General features: G+C 39.1%; 1 protein-coding gene across 1 annotated transcript in view; it reads left to right on the forward strand.

Annotated features, from left to right (window-relative positions):
- The first annotated feature begins 1,370 nt into the window (after window positions 1–1,370).
- Window positions 1,371–19,524, forward strand: part of KCNH8 (potassium voltage-gated channel subfamily H member 8) — a 406,714-nt gene continuing 388,560 nt past the window's right edge. Inside the window, exon 1 of the mRNA XM_027872528.1 lies at window positions 1,371–1,446. Coding sequence (XP_027728329.1) covers window positions 1,371–1,446 — 76 coding nt within the window. The remainder of the gene's footprint in view (window positions 1,447–19,524) is intronic.

Here is a 19,524-nt window from a genome sequence, read left to right on the forward strand (position 1 = left end):
GTGTGTGTGTGTGTGTGTGTGTGTGTGTGTGTGTGTGTGTGTGTGTGTGTGTGCGTGTGCATTTCTCCCTTTCCACATTCCAATTACGCCCCCGCCTCCCTCTCTCCCTCTCTTCTTGGATTTTATTGCCAAGCCCAACAGCTCCGCATGGTCCGCTCTCGTAGCACACACCGGAAAGCTGGAAGCCTCCCCTTTCCTCTCGCCTACAGGCTTGACTGGGTCCCTCAGGGGTTTCCCACGAAGAGCCGAAGAGGAGGAAGTCCCCACCGTGGAGGGGGCGTCTAGTTCTCTCAGAAGTTGGGCTTTTCTTTGTTAAAGACTTCCCCTTCCGTCACCTGGAGGTTGTCCCTTCTGAGGTTAGGAGCCCTGGGCAAAGGGAAGTCTCAACCTAGAGCTGGCCCCCCAGCCTAGTTAGGGCTTGGATCCCTGCAGGAGGTCTCCTCCGCCTCCAGCTGGCCGAGTAGTTGGGGCCAAGGAACTACTGCATTTAACCAAACAAAAGCCCCGCCATAATTGCTGTGATTACTGTGGACACTCTTGAAGTCTCCTCCAGCTCAGGTGTTCAAGGGAGAGAGAGCCTCACGGCAAAGTCTGTCAAAGCTCCTCTTTGGGCCACGAGGGCGTCCAAAGGCAGGTTATTGGTAGGGGGAGAGAGGGTTAAGTCCACTGGGCATCCCACTGCCTCGACCCACCGCCTACCCGCCCACGCTCAAGTAGTGAGTGGCCCAGCGGAGGCTGGGGTACCTGAGTCAACCTGTCTCCTCCCCTTCCAGAACACCACACCCACGAGGCTCGAGGTTCCCAGGGAGAGGGACTGAGCAGAAACAAAGGGGGCTTTGTTCATTGGCTCCTGGGGGCGGGGGGAGCAACTCTCGCGTTTCCAGCCAGGAGCTCTTTGCCCAGCTGCCAGGGCCGCCAGCCTCGGTTGTGTGCAGCCCTACTCCAACCTCTTCGGGAGGCAGGACGTGGCGCCTCTGGCCCCGCTCTGCCAGCCCTGGGTGGGCGGGGGGCTGGCCGTGCGGCGGCGCCTATCGGGCACAGCTGCAGCTGGAGGGAAGGTAGAGAACTCTGGCAGCTGGCATAGGAAGAGAAAGAGGAGGGAGTCTGCGCGGGTTTGAGCCTGGATGTGCGGGCGGGCGTGGAGAGCGCTCCCAGGGCTGGGTCAAGTGAGAGCACCGCACCCGCGGCTAAGAACTCCCTTGCCCGCTCCTCACTCAGCCTTCCCTTCCTCTCTCCTCATTTCCCACTTTAACCTCCCTCTCTCACCAGTTCTCCCGTCATTACTTCTCCCTCCTCCCTTCTTTTCACTTTCTTTCCTAACCACCCTTCCACACAAACTTTGATGGAGAATTTTACACCACGCTGGAAAAATGCCTGTTATGAAGGGATTACTGGCACCTCAGAACACCTTCCTTGATACCATAGCTACTCGGTTTGACGGAACACGTAAGTCTTGGGGTCGAACACGTTGGATTATATATTCTTTTTTAAAAGACTACCACACCATCGCATGGGTTATTTTCCCCTCCCCGTTTTCCCTTGACCTGAGCGGTTTTCTTTCCTTTCTAGGGTAGGCTTCCTTTGCACTGAGCTTTGACTTAACTGCATGATATGGTGTTTGCACTTTCGGGTGGTTTTATTTTTTGACCATTCTCTGCACTTCTTGGGTTTGAAAACAACCCCCGGGGAAGGCTAGCCTCCCCTGAGATTGATTGAGGAAACTGTTTTGTTATTGGATTGGACTTTCCCATGCAGGTTTGTGGAATGAAGAAGCAAGGGTAATTGTGCAGGCTATTTAATCGTCAACCATCGCCCAACAATATTAGGACAACCCTGGTTATAGTTGTTTCTCCCCCTTCCACACACACACACACACACCCTGGGGATCTTTATACATAGTCCTTTCCATTCTTTCAATAGTGGGATAAAATGAGCTGTTTGCTGTACTGTAAAACTGCGCATCTGTGCTTACAGGAAAGAGCGAATCCTATTTTCCAAGCGTATTTGAATACTGGAAAGGGTTTTGTATTGTTTGTCAGACTCTCAATACCAGTCCTTTCATTGCCAGGTTAAGACTGAAATTTCTCTTGCCCTCAAGGACAGCCTTTGAGAATAGATGGATGTAGGTTGCAAACCTTAATGGTGGTTTAAGGAAGTTTTGAAGATGGGAAATACCTTTCAGGATTTTGGGGGGGAAATAGGAGTAGCTGAAGTTTTACTTCAAATGACAGCTGTTGTTATTTTTTTTTTCTTCACGTAAAATGAAAAGTATATTTCGCCAATACTTGTTGACTAAGGCTTTCAACTGCGAGATCTTGTTCAGTACCATGGCCAGATCCCAGATCTTCCTGGCTCTTAATTTTCAAAGCTATCAGCGGAGCTTTGGGCCAGTCCCTCTAGCATTTTCATCCCCCAACACAGTTCAATTGCACTCCTGTGCCTCTTCCCTCACCCTTCTACCCCGAATTTCCTCCATTTATATTAATATCATGTTCTGCTTGTCCCCTTGTCCTCTCTCCCCGCTCTGAGATGGTCAGAGAATTATTTATCAGTAGCTTTCTCAGTGGTTGAGTACTATTACCCTTTAATTTGGACTTTGTGTTCCTTGGAGTAGATTTATGAGAAAGATTAATTATGCTGAAATCTAGATCCATACCACTATAAAAGGAATAAACTCTTGGACTTTGCTGTATAAAAACTGGGTGCAAAAGTTCAGATAGAAAGGAGGACATGGTGTTCACTTTGATTTTTAAAAAATATTTCTTCATGTTAATTGATGTTAACATGCACTTACCTTCTTTTTAGTGCTTTTTGTTATATTACCTTTAGCATTTTACTGATCTTTGTATGTTCTAGAAACATCTGACTGATAACAGTAAAATTCAATTTCATCCTGTGTTTTTTTTTTTTACCAGGCCTATGATTTCATTAGAGTAGGGAGCTCCCAATGAAGAATTTATTAATACAGTTCAGCACCTTCTCTATAATGTCTTTAAAACCTACCTGAAGCATGGGGAAGTACAGAGACTTACCCAGGGTCACATAGCCAGGATGTGCCTTCACATTTCTGAGGCCACCTCTCTCTATCCATGATGTCACACTACTTGTTTAGGTGTTTAAGGTAATAAATTGAGAGTTGCAGGAGAACTTACAGTGCAGTCTCTTCATTATACATATGAGGAAACTCAAGCCCAGAAGACATTCATTGGCATGTCCAATATCACACAGGTAGTAAGCAACCGAGTTGAATCCATAACCTCTCAGTCTAAATCCAGCCCTCTTTTCCACTACCACACTGCTCCTTAATAAGACTCAACTGTAAGGATGCCCCAGATAGTGTGTGTATGTACACCCTCAACCATTCACAATATCACTGAAATATAATACTTGCTATCTTGAACTTTTGTCAAAGTTTCACAAAATAATATTTGTTTTTGACAATGCATATAAATTTACAATTAGAAAGTTTTTAAAAAATTGATCTAGAGAGTAATTATTGATAAAAATATAACTGGAAGATAATGGGTACTTATAATTTCTTTGCCTGCAGCTTGAAGTTGAAAGGAGTACACCATGTGATGAATCCTCCCAAGAACACCCCAGAGATCTACCTATTTCAGGGGATAAATTTGGAGTGCTCTAACGATAATGATAGGGTTTGTAATGATTTAATCCTTATTGTAAGAATACATTTTCCTATAGCTGGGTCTCAGAATAACATCATAATCAGAGAGATACATTGTTAAGACTGTTAAGGCAAGAAGACTTTCTCTTATAAGGAGATGGCAATTTTCATTCTTCCTTCTCTATTACTATCCCTATCCCCAATGTTAAAATCATGAATAATGCTTCAATCTATTTCTTAACTGGAAAATGTCTCAGAACACACAAGTATTAACAAGAATACAAACACACTCAATTTTATAGCAGTGGTGAGGCCTGTACTCTATGGGCTTTGAAAGCTTCCACTTTAAAAAAAAAAAAAAAACTTTGTGTGACATTTGACAATAAATGGCACAATTTAAAAAAAAAAAAAGAATGGATGATCTAGAAGGCCTGCCTTAGCAATGACTTCTTTTCTCAATGTTTACAGCTAAAAAAAAAACCCTCAGTAAGTCTTGTTTTCTTAAGAGCTGTGTTTGAATCACTAGCTGTAATGCTCTAAATAAGATGAGAATTAGGAAACATCACCACAAGCAGAGACTCAGCCATAAACACTGTTGCAATCAGGACCACAGATACAGTAGCGTCCTCTGATGAATGTTGTATTCACTCCAGTTGATAACATATTTTCAGTATTGAGATGATTTAGTTGCTAATTATAACTTCAGCACCTGAAAATCATTCCCAGTCCTTGTCCTTCTTATTCTAAAACTTCTTATGTTCATTTTTTTCCCATTGGTTGGACTAGGCATGGAAAAAAATCTTCGGGTTTTTCTATTCCTTTGTAATTGTTGTAGGCATAACTTCTCTACATTTTCTCCTATTCCCTAGAAAAAAAGCCTGTAATAAAACAAATGGCATTATTATGCTGTGGTATATATTAGCATATTTTCTAATATAGTATAAGGTACACTATCATTATTTGTCTTTTTTACATTGTCAGTAATTCTAAAGAAAAACAGAATTTAGAAAATGTGGTTATGTGTTTAAGAAAACAGGTATCCAATCAAACCACACTACCAACCTTCACAAACACTGAATCTGTGCAGTTAGTTCTTGTGATATAGTAATAAACTTCAAAAATTGCCCTAATTTTAAAATATAGTCATGATGCAATAAGAATGAAAGATTACTTTTTATTTATTTAATGAAATAGGATAATATTTAATAAAAATCTGGCAACATAAAATGTATGGCATCTAGGTGGAGCAGTGGATAGAGCACTGGGCTTTGAGTCAAGAAGATGCATCTTCATGAGTTCAAATCCAGCCTCAGACACTTACTAGCTCTGTGACCCTCAGCAAATCACTTAATCCTATTTGCTTCAATTTCCTCATCTGTAAAATGAGCTGGAGAAGGAAATTCCAACCTCTCCAGAATCTTTGCCAAGAAAACTCCAAATGGGGTCATGAAGAGTCACACACAACTGAAATGACTCAACAATAAAATAAAAATGTGTACCATGTATTAGGACATTTTCTATAAGACAAAATGCAATAGATGGATAATATGAACCCTTATAACCTGATAGTAGCTAGCTGATTGTTTTGTAATGTGATATTTTAATTTTCTATCTGTTAACACTTCAAAAAGTACATCCTTTATTGTTAGAGTTGATTAACTAATCTACTAGTTTATCTTTAGTTGAAAGGAAAATCAGCTCTAACTAGTGAAAGTTGTTCAGAAGAGGTCACATATGATTGGAAAAATCTACTTCTCTTGGTAGAAACTAAAGCTAGCTCCTATCTAGGGGCAACTAGGTGGCGTGGCAGATTGAGCTCATAGTCTGGAGTCAGGAAGACTCATCAGCCTGAGTTCAAATATGGCCCAAAACACTTATTAGCTGTGTGATCCTGGGCAAGTCACCCTATTTGCCTCAATTTCTCATTTATAAAATGAGCTGGAGAAGGAATTGGCAAAACACTCCAGTATCTTTGACAAGAAAACCCCAAATGGGGTCATAGAGAGGTGGACACAATTGAAAATGACTGAACAACAATTCATATCGAACATCTTTTTTTGATTAGATGCTCCTTTGGCTGATGTTTAATGGTAATATTATAGAAATTAAAAGGACTAATTATCTTGCCTTTATATGAAGCTTATGAACCATGAAGGGGAAAGTGTGTCTACAACTAACTTCTTTAAAATATATTATTTGTAATCATATTTTCCCTTATATTTTGGACCTGTGGTTTCATTCATGCTCTGAACTCCTGGTAAAGATTGCCTTCTACCAATGCAAACTGGTAACTATTCTTCAACTTAGTTTTAGAGAGTGGCTCAAGGTTTTCTGAAGTTAAGGGATTTGCCTAGGGTGACATTCTAGATATGTATCTAAAGAGGGACTTGAACCACATCTTGATTTTTTCAGGTTCAGCTCTCTATTCAATATGCCATGTTGCCTCTCATGTGTATGTATGAAGGTATGTGTATATGTATATATGTACATAGAAAAATTGCTGCACCGTAATTTTCTAGATGTATTATAATTTGGTCAGATGAATTGTTTCCCAAAGAAGTTAATGATAAGAACATCCTTCACAGGGATACTATAGCCTAGTCATTATCACCAGGAGAAGATCACATATGGGTATATGCACTTCCATATTTAGGAAGATTATACATAGTTCATACACTCTGCATATAGTTTTTTAGGTATACACAGACTGTAAATATAGTATTCCTGGGTTTTCAATTTTTGTTGCTTTCCTTAGGGTGGTCATGGCTTAATTTTTCTCTTTCTTTTTATCTTTTCACTCTCACCAATATGTATCACTTACAGCCCAAAGTTAGAAGGGCTTATCCCAGGTCATGGCACATAGTTAAGTGTGATATAAATGTTAGCTCTTAGCACTATCATTGGGAGGTTCAGAAGAGTGAGAACCAAAAAGAATTTGTTCTGGCTCATGGTTTCAAGAATACTATAAAAAACCCTTGGCTACCACTCATGAATGAGCATGAAGGAGTGTCTTTGAGTGTGTGTCTTGAACTTAGGACCATCTCTCTTTCCATATATGACATGTATTAATGAAATGGAACTTTGCAAAATCAAATCTTTTGCATAATCCAAGTGATCTGTTTGGTTTCTCTCTAAGCTTAGATGTCTTTTCGCTAATGTTAGAAAACAGAGCAGAGTGACTTTTGGAACTGGAGTCAGAAATAAGGGATTTTAGTCCTAGATCTGTGACCTGGAGCAAACCATTTCAAGTCTTGATCTCATGTGTAAAATGAAGGGGGAAAGTTGAAATAGATGATCTCTCAGGTTCCTTCTATTATCCTTATAATTTAAGTCTAGTATCCTCTCAAATGATATGATAGACTAAAATGGACAATGTGTTTTTTTTTCATCTGAACAACCTGGCTAGATCAGAGGGGCTCACCTGCATAAAGTAGCATACTGCTATTTTTTTTCAGCTCTAACAACTCAGGAATATCATCTCCTAAGGGCATATTATCTGTCTTAATAGAGGGATACCTAAACCATTTCTGAGCATCCAGAGGAGTGATGAAAAAGTCATAGATTTTGACCTGGAGGGTGCGTTAGAATAATCCACTGACCAGAGGTTCTTAACTTGGGACTGTGAACTTTAAAAAAAATCAATATAACTGATTTCCTTTATAATTTTATTTTATGCATTTAAAATGTTATTTTGAGAAGGGATCCGGTGGTTTCATCAGCCTATTGAAGGATTTGTGACACACAAAAAATGGTAAGAACTCTCAAACAGTTCTAATCCCTTCATATTACCGATAAGGAGAAAGAAGGTGATTTTCCCAAGGTCAACGAGGTTGTGAGTGACAAGGATGGGATTCAAACCCAGCCATTCTGATTCCAATCAAGGATTCTTTCCATTGCACTGTCCTACTACTTAACCAAAGTGATGGAGTGTGGGGTCATGCCATACAATGACTTTCAGCCAGGTGGCACAGTTTGTAGAGAAGTGGGCCCAGAATCAGGAAGACTTAAATTTAAATCCTGCCTCAGACATTTACCAGCTGTCTGACCCTAAAGAAATCACTTAACCTCTGTTTGCCTCAGTTTTCTCAACTGTAAAATGGGTATAAAAGCAGCATATGTCTTACAGGGTTGCTGTGACGATCAAATGAGATAATATTTGTAAAGTGTTTAGCACAGTGCCTGGAACATAGTAGGTATTCTATAAATGTTTATTCCCTTCTTCCTTCCCCCCCATTTGAATGAAATAAGGTTGATTTAGAGAAGCAAAGATGTGGGTGAGAAGTAATGTTGATAACTGCTTTAAAGTATTTGAAATGCTAGTGTGTCATAGAGAAATTAGACATGTTCTGCTTGTCTCTAGAAGGCAGAACTAGGAACCTTATACTCGAGTCTACTGCTTTGATGATGATCATAGTGGTAGTGGTGGTGGTGATGATGATGGTGGTGATAGTGGTGGTGATGGTAGTGATTATTGTTATTTTGGATTTTTGTCAAAAAAAGGTTTCAACTTTAGGTGGTTTTTCTTTTTCTTGGAGGAGGTGTTAAAAGGGATGCCATGGACAGTAGCAGGAAAAGTTTTTGTGCCCTTTGTGGGCTTGTGTGTCCAGAAGTGGATGTTGTGAAATTAGTTCTAGGAGGGCATATGCTATGCAGAATCAAATACTCAACTAGGTAGAGTATGCTGCTTAAACAAATATAGCAGAATTGGTGGATAATTGTTTTTCAATGGAGCACTGTCCCTTTAGAGCTCAGTGATAATGAAGGAAATCCTTTTATAATGGAGTCCACACCTAGACACACAAACCTTTCCATTAGAGATAATATAACACACATACACACACACAATATCACCCAACACAAACATTCCTTAGGCAATAAACACAAAAACACAAATGTGTGCTGTGAGAAAGCTGGTTCCTAGAGGGCTCATGAAAGACATACTCAAGTTATTATAATGAGTTTCTATGCCCCGTTGAGAGGTCTCATGGTGTAGTTTTCAGAGCACTATATTTGGAGTCAGAAGAACACCAATACCACTTCTTTTACTACCAGTGACTTGTCTAGGCAAGCAACTTAGTTCTGTACATCAGTTGCCTCATCTGTAAATGGACTATGTATAACTTCTAAACTCCTTTCCAGCTCTAGATCATCATTGTATCATTCTATAAGTTACAGTGAGGTACACTTATGCTGAATAGAAGGAAATAGTTTTTTAACAATAAAAACAATGACAATAGTAATAATAATAATAATAACTAGTACTTATATAGCTCTTTATGATGGCTGGATAAATATGATCCTGTTTTGTCCTCACAACAATCCTAGAGGGGTAGGTGTTACTTTTATCCCCATTTTACAGATGAGGAAACTGGGTCAGAGAGAGGTTAAGTGACTTGCCCAGGATCACACAGCTAGCAAGTGTCTGAGGAGCAATTCTAAAGTAGGATGGATTATTTTCAGAGGTAATATATTCCTCCTCACCTAAAGTCAAGCAAAGCCTGACTGCCTGCTTGTTAGGTGTGATATAGAGAGGGATTTTGTTCAGGTATGGGTTGGACTAAATGTCTCTTCTAATTCTGATGTGACTTCATGAATCTTTTTTTATGTTTTTTATTAATTTATTTTGCTTTATCAACAATCACTTCCATAAGCTTTTGAGTTTTAAATTTTTCTCCCCCTCTCTTTACCTCCCTCCCCAAGATGGCACACATTCTGATATAGGCTATACTTATACATTCCTATTAAACATATTTTCACATTAGTCATGTTGTAAGTAAGAATTAGAACCAATAAGAAGAACCACCAGAAAGAGGAAACAAAACACAACAGAAGAAAAATAAATAGCAAATAATATGTTTTGATCTGCATTCAAACTCCATAGTTCTTTTTTGGGATGTGGATAGCATTTTCCATCATGAGGCCTTTGGAGATGTCTTAGATCCTTGTGTTGTTGAGACGGGTTAAGCCTATCAATATTAGTCATTGCACAATGTGGGTGTTACTGTGTTACTTCTTGGATCTCGAAAGGCTGAGTTTCTTGGAGCTAATTAATACTATAGTAATTATTTAGAAATAGAAGCCTCCTTTCCCCCCCAAAAAAATCTTTCTCCTAGATGCATATATGAAACTGTTCATCACAGAATGACAACCTCACTGGACTTTATTAATCTTGCATATTTTCAATTGCATTACAGGTATACCTTGCTTTTAGCAAATTATGTAGCTTAATGATTTCATTAATGAAAAGGATTTTTTTTTCCTAGTGCCACACTTTATTGTCAGAAAATGCATTGCAGGAGGGAGAAATAATTGAGAGGGGAGAGGGATGAATAGAAAGATGTGGCTGTCTTCTGTGGAATACTTAGTTAGTGTGCTCTTGTTTCATCTCACATTCAAATAAGAAGGGCTCTGCTCCCTCGTCTTCACCATGTGCTTTTAAGGATGGCTGCCTAACTCAGATCTGTCCACCATCCAGATGCATGTGGTAATAGCTCTGGAAACACTCCTCCACCAAAACCTAGAATACTGACTCTGAAGGCAGAGGACCCAGTTTATATTCTACTTCTAATGCATACAGCTTGTATGACTTTGGGCAAATTAATTTACCTCCCTAGTGCCCATCTTCCTCATCTGTCAAGTAAGGGAGTTGGACTCAATGTCATATAAAGAGCCTCCCAGCTCCAAATCTATGATTCTATGATCTTATAAACCTGTATAATTGTTAAGAGTACCTCCCCAACTGTAGTAAGATCCACCCAAGAGAGACCTATGTTTGAGAAAATTTTAACTACCATTCCACCAACCCAAAGATGAGGAGACCAGACCTGCCTTGCTACCCACTAGATCCATGACAATTTTGTTTGAAGGAAGTTTTATTCTTGAAGGATTTGCTAACGGAAACATCACTGTATTAGGGAAAAATATTTTTACCCCAAAAAAGAGATTTCAAAAATAAAGTTTAATTGTTTACTTTACAAAAGGATTTCCTACAGTTTCCTTATGCATTTAAAATATCATTTAGTTTTTCAAAGTTTGATTTGCTTTTCAGGAACGCGTCTATTATACTAAAATGAAGTCAGCCCTGGGAAATTCTCATATATTCTTCACAAGATACAGTTTTCTGATCCCTGTGTCAATTTCAGAGTGAGGTTAGATACATTGCTTTTTAGCGTATTATGCTACAAAGAGTGTAAATAACTTTGATTAAAAACAATTAAATGACACAGGGTTAAGGACAGAGCCCTGGGGCACTCCACTGCAGACATCCTGCCCTGTCAACATTGAACCATTCTTCTCTGATTCTGACCATTCAACCAATTTCAAATCTACCTAATTATATTATCTTCTAGGCTGCATCTCTCCATCTCTTCCAGAAAAATAGTATGAAAGATTTTGTCAAATGCTTCTCTAAAATCTGGGTAAATTATCTATAACATCCTTTGGAACTACTAGTTAGTAATCCTGTTGCAAAAAAAAAAAAAACCAAAATAAAACAATAATAATATAATTCTCATTAGAGGCAGCTAAGTGGCACAGTGAATAGAGCACTGGGCTTGGAGACAGGAAAACCTGAGTGCAAATTAAACCTCAGGCTTTTATTAGCTGAGTGACCCTGAGCAGCTCCCTTATCATCTGTCTGCCTTAGCTTAGTTACTTCATCTGTGAAACATAGACAATAATAGCTCTGCCTCTCAGGGTTGATGTGAGGATCAAATGAAATATTTGTAAAAGTGGTTAGCATGTATTTGGCACATTACAAATACTTAGTAAGTCCTTCCTTCCTTCATTTCTTCCTCCCTCCCTCCCTCTGTTCCTTTCTTCCTTCCTTCCTTCTTTCCATAAACAAGATGTGGCCAAATAATATGGTGGAAAAATGTCCCTTGTCTCTAGAGGCCAGCCAGGGTGACCCTGCAGCAATTAAATCATGCATTTAGTCAACAAACATGTATTAGATGCCTAGAGTATACAGAAAACTAAGGAAGATAAAAGTTTAGGTAAGATACTCCCCAATTCTTTTGAAACTTATTCTAATAGGGGATTGAAATACATCTCCTTACAAGTAAGTATTGTTTCACTTTTTGTATTTGGATCTCCAGAGATACTGTGCCTGATATACAATAGGTGTTTAATGAATACTTATATGGTGATTCATAATACATGAAATTGCATAAGTGCATAAGAGCATTATAAGATAAAGGGTTGTGTTAGGTAAAACATGGGGAGAGAAAGTCATTGTTGATGGTGGGTAAGGATCAGGGAAGGCTTTATTCAGGAGGAAACATTTGAATAATGCTTTAAAGGATGGTTAGGAATTTAGTAGGCCAAGAGAAGGAGGGATAGCTTTCTAGATTCAGAACACTATTCACATGAAGGCATAGTCAGGAGACTCACACATAGTGTGTGTTTGAGGGGTGGAGGGGTAAAGGTAGTCCTATTTAGCTGGAGTTTGGCATGTGAAAAAGAGGAATATGAAATGGCACAGCAAAGATATGATTAATATATAATAAGCTTAATTTTAGAGTTATCAAATTGGCAGTAAAAGTTTAGGTCTCAGTAGACAAGGGGATCTTAGATTTGGGAGTCATTTGTCATACCTAGAGGGTAAATGAAATTGTCCCGGCAGTTTGGAAGGGTTTGCTTAAAGTAAAACCAGGGCAATCAGACCGGGTCTTAAGTTCCCTTAGACCTGAAGGCTTTCCTGAGCTGCATTTCCCCAAATTAACCTAAACCTTTGAGTAACAGATCAGCCCTAGATGAGAGGAGCACTAAGATGATGTTCATGGAGTCTCCACTTTGAATCTACTTCTGTTGTTGTTGAGTAGTATCCAACTCTTCATGACCTCATTTGGGGTTTTCTTAGAGAAAAGATAGTGCAGTCACTTACCATTTCTTTCTCCAGTTCATTTTACAGTTGAGGAAATGTGGCAGACAGGGTTAAGTAACTTGCCCAGGAGCACATAGTTAGTAAGTATCTGAAGCCAGATTTGAACTTGGAAAAGGAGTCTTCCTGACTCCAGGCCCAGCACTCTATCCACTGTGTCACCTAGCTGCCCCTTCTGCTCTCCTGTCTGCTTTCAACTCCATGGAACAAAATGTCCCTCCCAGGATGAACTCCTCACCTCTAAACTAACCACCATGCTGCTAACTCAAACATTGATTGGTATCACCTGCCTTAGCCTCTTCTCCATTCTGATTGGAGGGCAGAGTACCAAACTCATCTCAATGAATTCCTTTATGAAAGGCAGAAATTGTACTGTCAGATCACTCTACTTTGCTCTGCCTGGATTCAACTCCACAGAACAAGATGTCTCTACCAGGTTCCTCTGGTAACCCTTTCTCTCTCTCTCTCTCTCTCTCTCTCTCTCTCTCTCTCTCTCTCTGTCTCTCTCTCTTTCTTTCTCTCTCTCTCTCTCCCTCTCTCTCCCCTCCCCATTTTTCTGACTCCTTTTGTTTACCGTCTCCCCCCCTTATATTGTAAACTCCTTGAAAGCTGGGACTGGTTTTCTTTTATCAATTGTATCCCCAGAACTTAGCACATAATAGGAACTAAATAAATGTTTATTGGACTGATTTGTATTGGGGACAACTGCCTAGCTCCTCAGGATTTCTTAGCAGTATTCCTGTGATATTCAACCTATGAAGGAGAAGAATATTCAACCTTAAATGCTTAATCTGCTATTCCCTTTACCATCTCTTCTAAGGATGACTTATCCATTAACTAATATCTTATTAAATGTGGAGATAGCAACATAAAATCTTCATTTGGTTAGAAAACGATCATTTCTCTTGGAGCGAGTCAGATGGAACTGGTATGCCAATTTCCCTTCTTATAAATGGTATTCTCTTTTCTCATAGCTGGTTACTCCTGTCTTCTATCATAAAGTCAACCCTCTGATATAGACTATGAATTGACATTGTTCCCAGACTCCAGCCTCAGTGCAGCCAACAAAAGTCACTGTTGGTTCAATCAACAACTGATGGGAAGATCCAAGGGATGGATTTGTTTTCCCTTTTTTGTTGACTACATCAGGATAGGGAACTCCTTATGAGGAACTTCTCTTTTGCAGACACAGACAGGGAAGTTATTGACACCTGATAGTTTTAGAGAGTTGCCTGGTGCAGTATAAGGTTAAGTGATTTGTCTGTGGTCACACAGTGAGTCTATCAGAAGTGAGACTTGAACCAGAGGCCACCAGCACTCTAATCATTGAACCATATTGCCTCTCCTAGCAGTTGGTATTATTTTGTAAATATCTAGTTTTCCCATGCATTTGGCTAATATTTTGCTGACTCAGAAGCTAACAAAATCCATGTTCATCCACTATGTGTGATGCCCATTTTTGCAGCTACATAAATTGAAATAGTCCCTCAAGGGCATACATACAAACATACACATATACACACACATATGTATTCATAACACACATATATGTGAATTTGAGGTGTGATTATATATTATCTTTATACATACTTGTATATAGGTATATGCGTATATTTGTGTGTATTTAAAAAATAACAACTCTGTTTTGACTTTCTGCAAGCATGAATCCTTTAATAAATTTGAACTTCTTAAAAACTAAAAGAGCAAAACAGAGGCCAGGGAAACCAGGATAGCAACTCCTGTTATTCCTGATGAAATCCTTGGGTCAAACTTTTCAACAATCAGTGTCAAAGTTTTTCTATTGTTATGGTTTGGTACAATTATATACATATACATAATGCTTTAAGTGGGAACATTTAAAGAGATGCTTTTTAAAATAGACTTTTAAGATGGTCTTGAACCATTTAAAACATTTACTGGACCAAGAAGTCTTGCATATCCTCGCCATTCTTCAGGATGAAATAAAAAAAACATTTTCTTTGGAGATGTTAGAATTTAGAATTTGCTGACTTGAGAACTTTCTCAACAAGTTTTTGCTATCATAATTATTATTCTTGAAGAAAATGTTCTATTTCCCAAAACAATTATCGTGGCACCATTTAGGAGGAGGGGGGAGGCTCTGTATCATATAGAAGAAACACAACCACATGTTTTGGCAAGGAACTAACTCTCTCTCTCTCTCTCTCTCTCTCTCTCTCTCTCTCTCTCTCTCTCCACACACACACACACACACACACACACACAGTTATACATATATACACAAATATGTTTAGCAAGTAAAAGGGTCTCCACTCTCCAAGAGCTTACATTCTAATAGAATAAAATAAGTCAAAGCCTAAATGGGAACTGGAAAAGGTGGAGAGAGAGATGAAACAATCCTAGAGTCTTTTTGAATGTGATGATCCTGTGGAAGGAGTCACTGATGAGGAGAGGAGTACCCCAGGGCAGAGGTTTCCTAGAGTGCTAATACCATAGGCAAGGAGAAGGAAGTGAGGTCCAGAGAGAGTGAAGAAGGTGAACAGAATAATATTAATTAGAGTTCCTTTAATCAACAGAAGACCATCAATGAAAGTTCCCTAGAATTATCTTATGTCCACATATACAAATCGTTTGGACATAATGCCCTACCACATCAATTGTCATAGTTGGGTTTATAGAACAAATTCATATATAATCTTCACTTAGTAACAAGTGGCCGACAGTTTAGTCAGAAATCCCCCAAAATGGTGTTTCCTGGGCACACATTTAAAAGAAAAAATGTTATCTTCATTGAAGTATTCCTATTGTTTGTTGGCTAATAAATTTCTTATATCTTTATTTATTTATTTGAAGCAAAAAGAATCTACGGTAATGATGAGTCCATTGCATCATGAATCTATGATATCATACAAACCTATCAGGTCTTTATTGATAGAAATAAAAGTGTCCATATCTGGGGCCATTCATGGCCATCAAAAGCATCAGTTTACCCTTTCTTCACAGTGATATTACAGGAGACAGGGATAACATCTTCATTTTGCTGACAGTAAAACATCATTTCTGATTTTTCTTCTTCTACAAGTCTTTCAGTCTTATCACTCAAAATGAGTTTTCTAATTCTGGTCATCTGCACTGGAGTGAATGGAAGCAGGGTAAGTTAACAGGCTTTGTATGGTTTATTGGATTTTCCAGAGATAGAATGCTTCCCATAACAAATTCAGATTTTATCTAAATGTCAAATAGCCCAGCCAACAAGAGGTAGACTGGCCTTAATTGTGTGCTTCCTAACTATCTTTTTCAGGGAATGGCTCAAAGATAAAACTAAGCAGCCTTTTATCTTAATGCTTACTAGATAATGTTTTGATTCTGATTCCCTGAACAGTGGAACATTGTGTATGGAGTATTTGTGTACTGTTTATGAAATCTATAGAAGGAGTTAGGAAAACCTCAGTTTAAATTCTGCCTCATAAACTTATCATCCTCATTCTGTGATCCTAGGCAAGACACTTAACCTTTCTCATCCTCAGTTTCTCATTTGTAAAATGGAGATATTATGATAATACCACAGGGTTATTGGGAGAATCAAATGAGACAATATGAGTAAAGTGTTTCACAAACCTTAGCATGCTTTATAAATGCTAGCTATTACTAGTATTATTGCCATCATCATCATCATCCACTAGCATTTAGACCAAGATTTAAAGAAACACAAATACCTAGGCATATGTTAAGTATTGTCTTGACTTAACTGTTATTGGTTACAAAATAACTTACCTTTGATTTCCTATTCTGTTTGAAGAAGAACCTTCTCTTATCTAGAGTGCTACCCCAGACCTTGGACAATGGGTAGCTTCCTTCCTAGTAGGTACCATTTGTTTTGGTACCCAAATTCCTTTCAGGCTTGCCTGGTTTCAACTTTTGATCTACTTATCAGAAAGGTAGAGAGTTAATTACTCACTAGTCTTCAAAAGACAGGCCATATCCATCCTTCTTAATGAAAAATTTCCAGCCTTTGAACTCATTTTCCTTTGTGGTGAGAGGCAAAAAGCAAAAGAAAAGGGAGATTGAATTCATGGTCCACAAATTGAAAGGAAGTAAAGAAGGAAGCCAAGAAGCATTTATTAAATGTCTACCGATGTGCCAGGCTCTATGCTAAAGGACTTACAAATATCATCTCATCTGATTGACACCAAACCCTGGGATGTAGGTGCTATTATCATCCCCATTTTACACTTGAGGAAACTGAGACAAACAACAGTTTGACTAGGGTCACACAATTAATAAGTATTTGAGGTTAGATTTGAACTCAGTTCTTCCTGACTCCAGGCCCACCTTCTGTCCACTGCTCTATCTACCTAAACCCAAGACCTGCCTTTTTTGTTTTTTGTTTTTTTCCTATTCCATAGATTTCTTCCCCAGCTGATTACTTCTCTTGCCTAGATCCAGAAACAACACCTGCAGAGATTCACTCTCTGTCTGAGCTCTGCAGGCCTCAGTATTTTATGATTTGGCTTCAGCTCCACGATTTAGATGCTTGCTGTGGCTTCTCTTGTTTTCCTTTTGAGTTGTTTAAAACACATTTAAACAGAACAGCTCTCTCACAGAAATCTACAATGGCTCCCTCATAACTGACCCCATGAATTGCTCAAAAGTTCCCAGATAACATTACTTAGCTTAGACAGTTCTCTTGACAAGGTAGAACCATTCCAATACTCCTTTCTTAGTTGGAATTGCTCAGCACAGCCAAGAAGCAAATCACCAGCCAAAGATTTGGTTCAAAGATCAATCCTCATTTAGACCCTGACATCAAGGCTCCTGTTTCACATTGGTTTTCTATTGAGCTTTCTAAATGTGTGATTCTGGGTTGTAGAGACAAAGTAATTGTTTATAGTACTCTGTGAAAGGGAGATCATAGGATTCAGATCATAGGATCATATTTTTAGGACTGGAAGGAGTCCCAGTGTAACTTCCTAATTTACAGATGAAGAAACTGAGAGCCAGAAGAGTTCATTGACTTGCCCAGAGTCACCAAGCCAACAAGTGTCTGAGGTAGGATTAGAACCCAGGTCTTCCTGACCTCAAGTCCAGCACTCAATCAACTATACCACACTGCCTCTCACTACACTAGGACCAAAATTCAGATCCGTGTCTCTGTTGGCTCTTTCAGCTGAATCTTAGGATAAACATTTTCCCTCCTCATCTAAAGTGGTTTTGAATTCTTGCGAAATGCAGGTTTTATGACTCCACTGGCTTATGAACAAAATTTCCAGCTCTTGGACAGGATTTTTTAAATATTTAATTTCATTTGTGGATTGCATGATGGTGAAAGTTTCAGTCACTAAAATCTTAAGGACCGCCAATCAAGTTGTGGGAGGACTTTTTGTGTCAGTGGAGGGAGTTTCCACATTGATGAAATTATAGATTCTTGAAATGGTGAAGTCTCACTTATTTATTTGTGAGTTTGTGGGTGTGGGTGAAACACTGAAAAATTTACTCTAGGGAATGGACTAATAGGAGGCAACATGGGGCAGGAGAAATAGTACTGTACAGGGAATCATGTGATCTGGGCACAAGTCCTGACTATCACTTACCCTCTGTGATCTTAGTCAAGTCACATAACTTCTCTGAGCCTCAGTTTCCTCAACTGTAAAGTAGGTATAATACTGTGCTACCTATGTCATAGGATTTAACACTAAAGATGATAGGATGTATTGCTATAAGGGGTCTTCACAGTCATCTCAACTAACTCTTTCATTTTAAATATGAGGAAACTGAGATGACAAAGCATGACTTGGTGAAGCTCAGAAAGGTAGCGAGTGGCAGAGCTGGGAAAGGGTCTTTTAAAACTTCAGCATGCTGCCACAAATCTTTATTCTCATTGATAGAAGTACCATCCTCTAGTGCAGATAGCAACACATCCTTGGCTCCTCGTCCTGTGCAATCAACAAGCACTTATGGGCCAGGCACTGTGTAGACACAGAGGGTTTAAGTGCAGAGAATAAAGCAATCCTTAGTCAGTTAATTTACACTATAATATTCAGGAAATCCTCCTTAAAAAGTCTATTCAATGGCCTGGAGACCTTCCCTTAGGTGTTTGAACATTTCAGGGCTCCCAGTGCAGCACTGGGGCTCTCCATCTGTTCTTTCTCACTATCACAATACATCTTACTCATTTAAACCTTTATATAAAAGTGGATTATCCAGCAAACTCTAGCTTCACCTAAATACAAAAGATAAATGGATCTTTTCAACTATTTATCTGTAAGCACACACAATTCTGGAATAGTTCACATTGGCATTGCAGCTAGTAAGATAGTCATTTGTTACTGGTTGCTTTCTTTGATTCCATATCAGGAATCTCAATGAAATAGTCGACAAGCACAGAACTAACATTTTGCACCCCACATAAGAGAAAAGTATGATACAGAATTTGGAATATAACTCCACAGAAAACCTGGATGCTGGTTCCCAGATTCTTTCGGATACACAAATTGCATTTCTCATAGCATCTCCAAAGTGGTCCTCTTTTATTGACAGATTTGAAGGGGACATCATTAGTCATCCAAAACAACCATATCTAAATAATGAAGCATAACTATGATAGCCCTGACACATATGACATATGACACGAGCCCTGACTTGTGCTTGAATACTCAGTGATAGGAAACTGCCCTGGAGACAGTCCATGCTGTTGTGTAAATAGCTCTAATTGTGAAGTGTTTCCTTTTGTTATTGTTGAGTCCTTTTAGTCATATCTGACTCTCTGTGACACCATTTGGGGTTTTCTTGGCAAAGATACTGGAATGGTTCACCATTTCCTTTTTTCAGTTCATTTTACAGATGAGGAAACTGAGGCAAACAGGGTTAAGTGACTTACCCAGGGTCACATAGCTAGTAAGTGTCTGGTGCCAGATTTGAACTCAGGTCCTCCTGACTCCAGGGCTGGCACTCTGTCCACAACCAGTCACAAAATGTGTTTCCTTAAGGTAAACTAAAATGAATTTCCATGTAAACTCCTAGTTCCACACACCCCCAGGGC

The sequence above is a fragment of the Vombatus ursinus genome, unplaced genomic scaffold, assembly GCF_900497805.2.
Source record: "Vombatus ursinus unplaced genomic scaffold, bare-nosed wombat genome assembly UNPS02014799.1, whole genome shotgun sequence".
Classification (NCBI taxonomy): Eukaryota; Metazoa; Chordata; class Mammalia; order Diprotodontia; family Vombatidae; genus Vombatus; species Vombatus ursinus.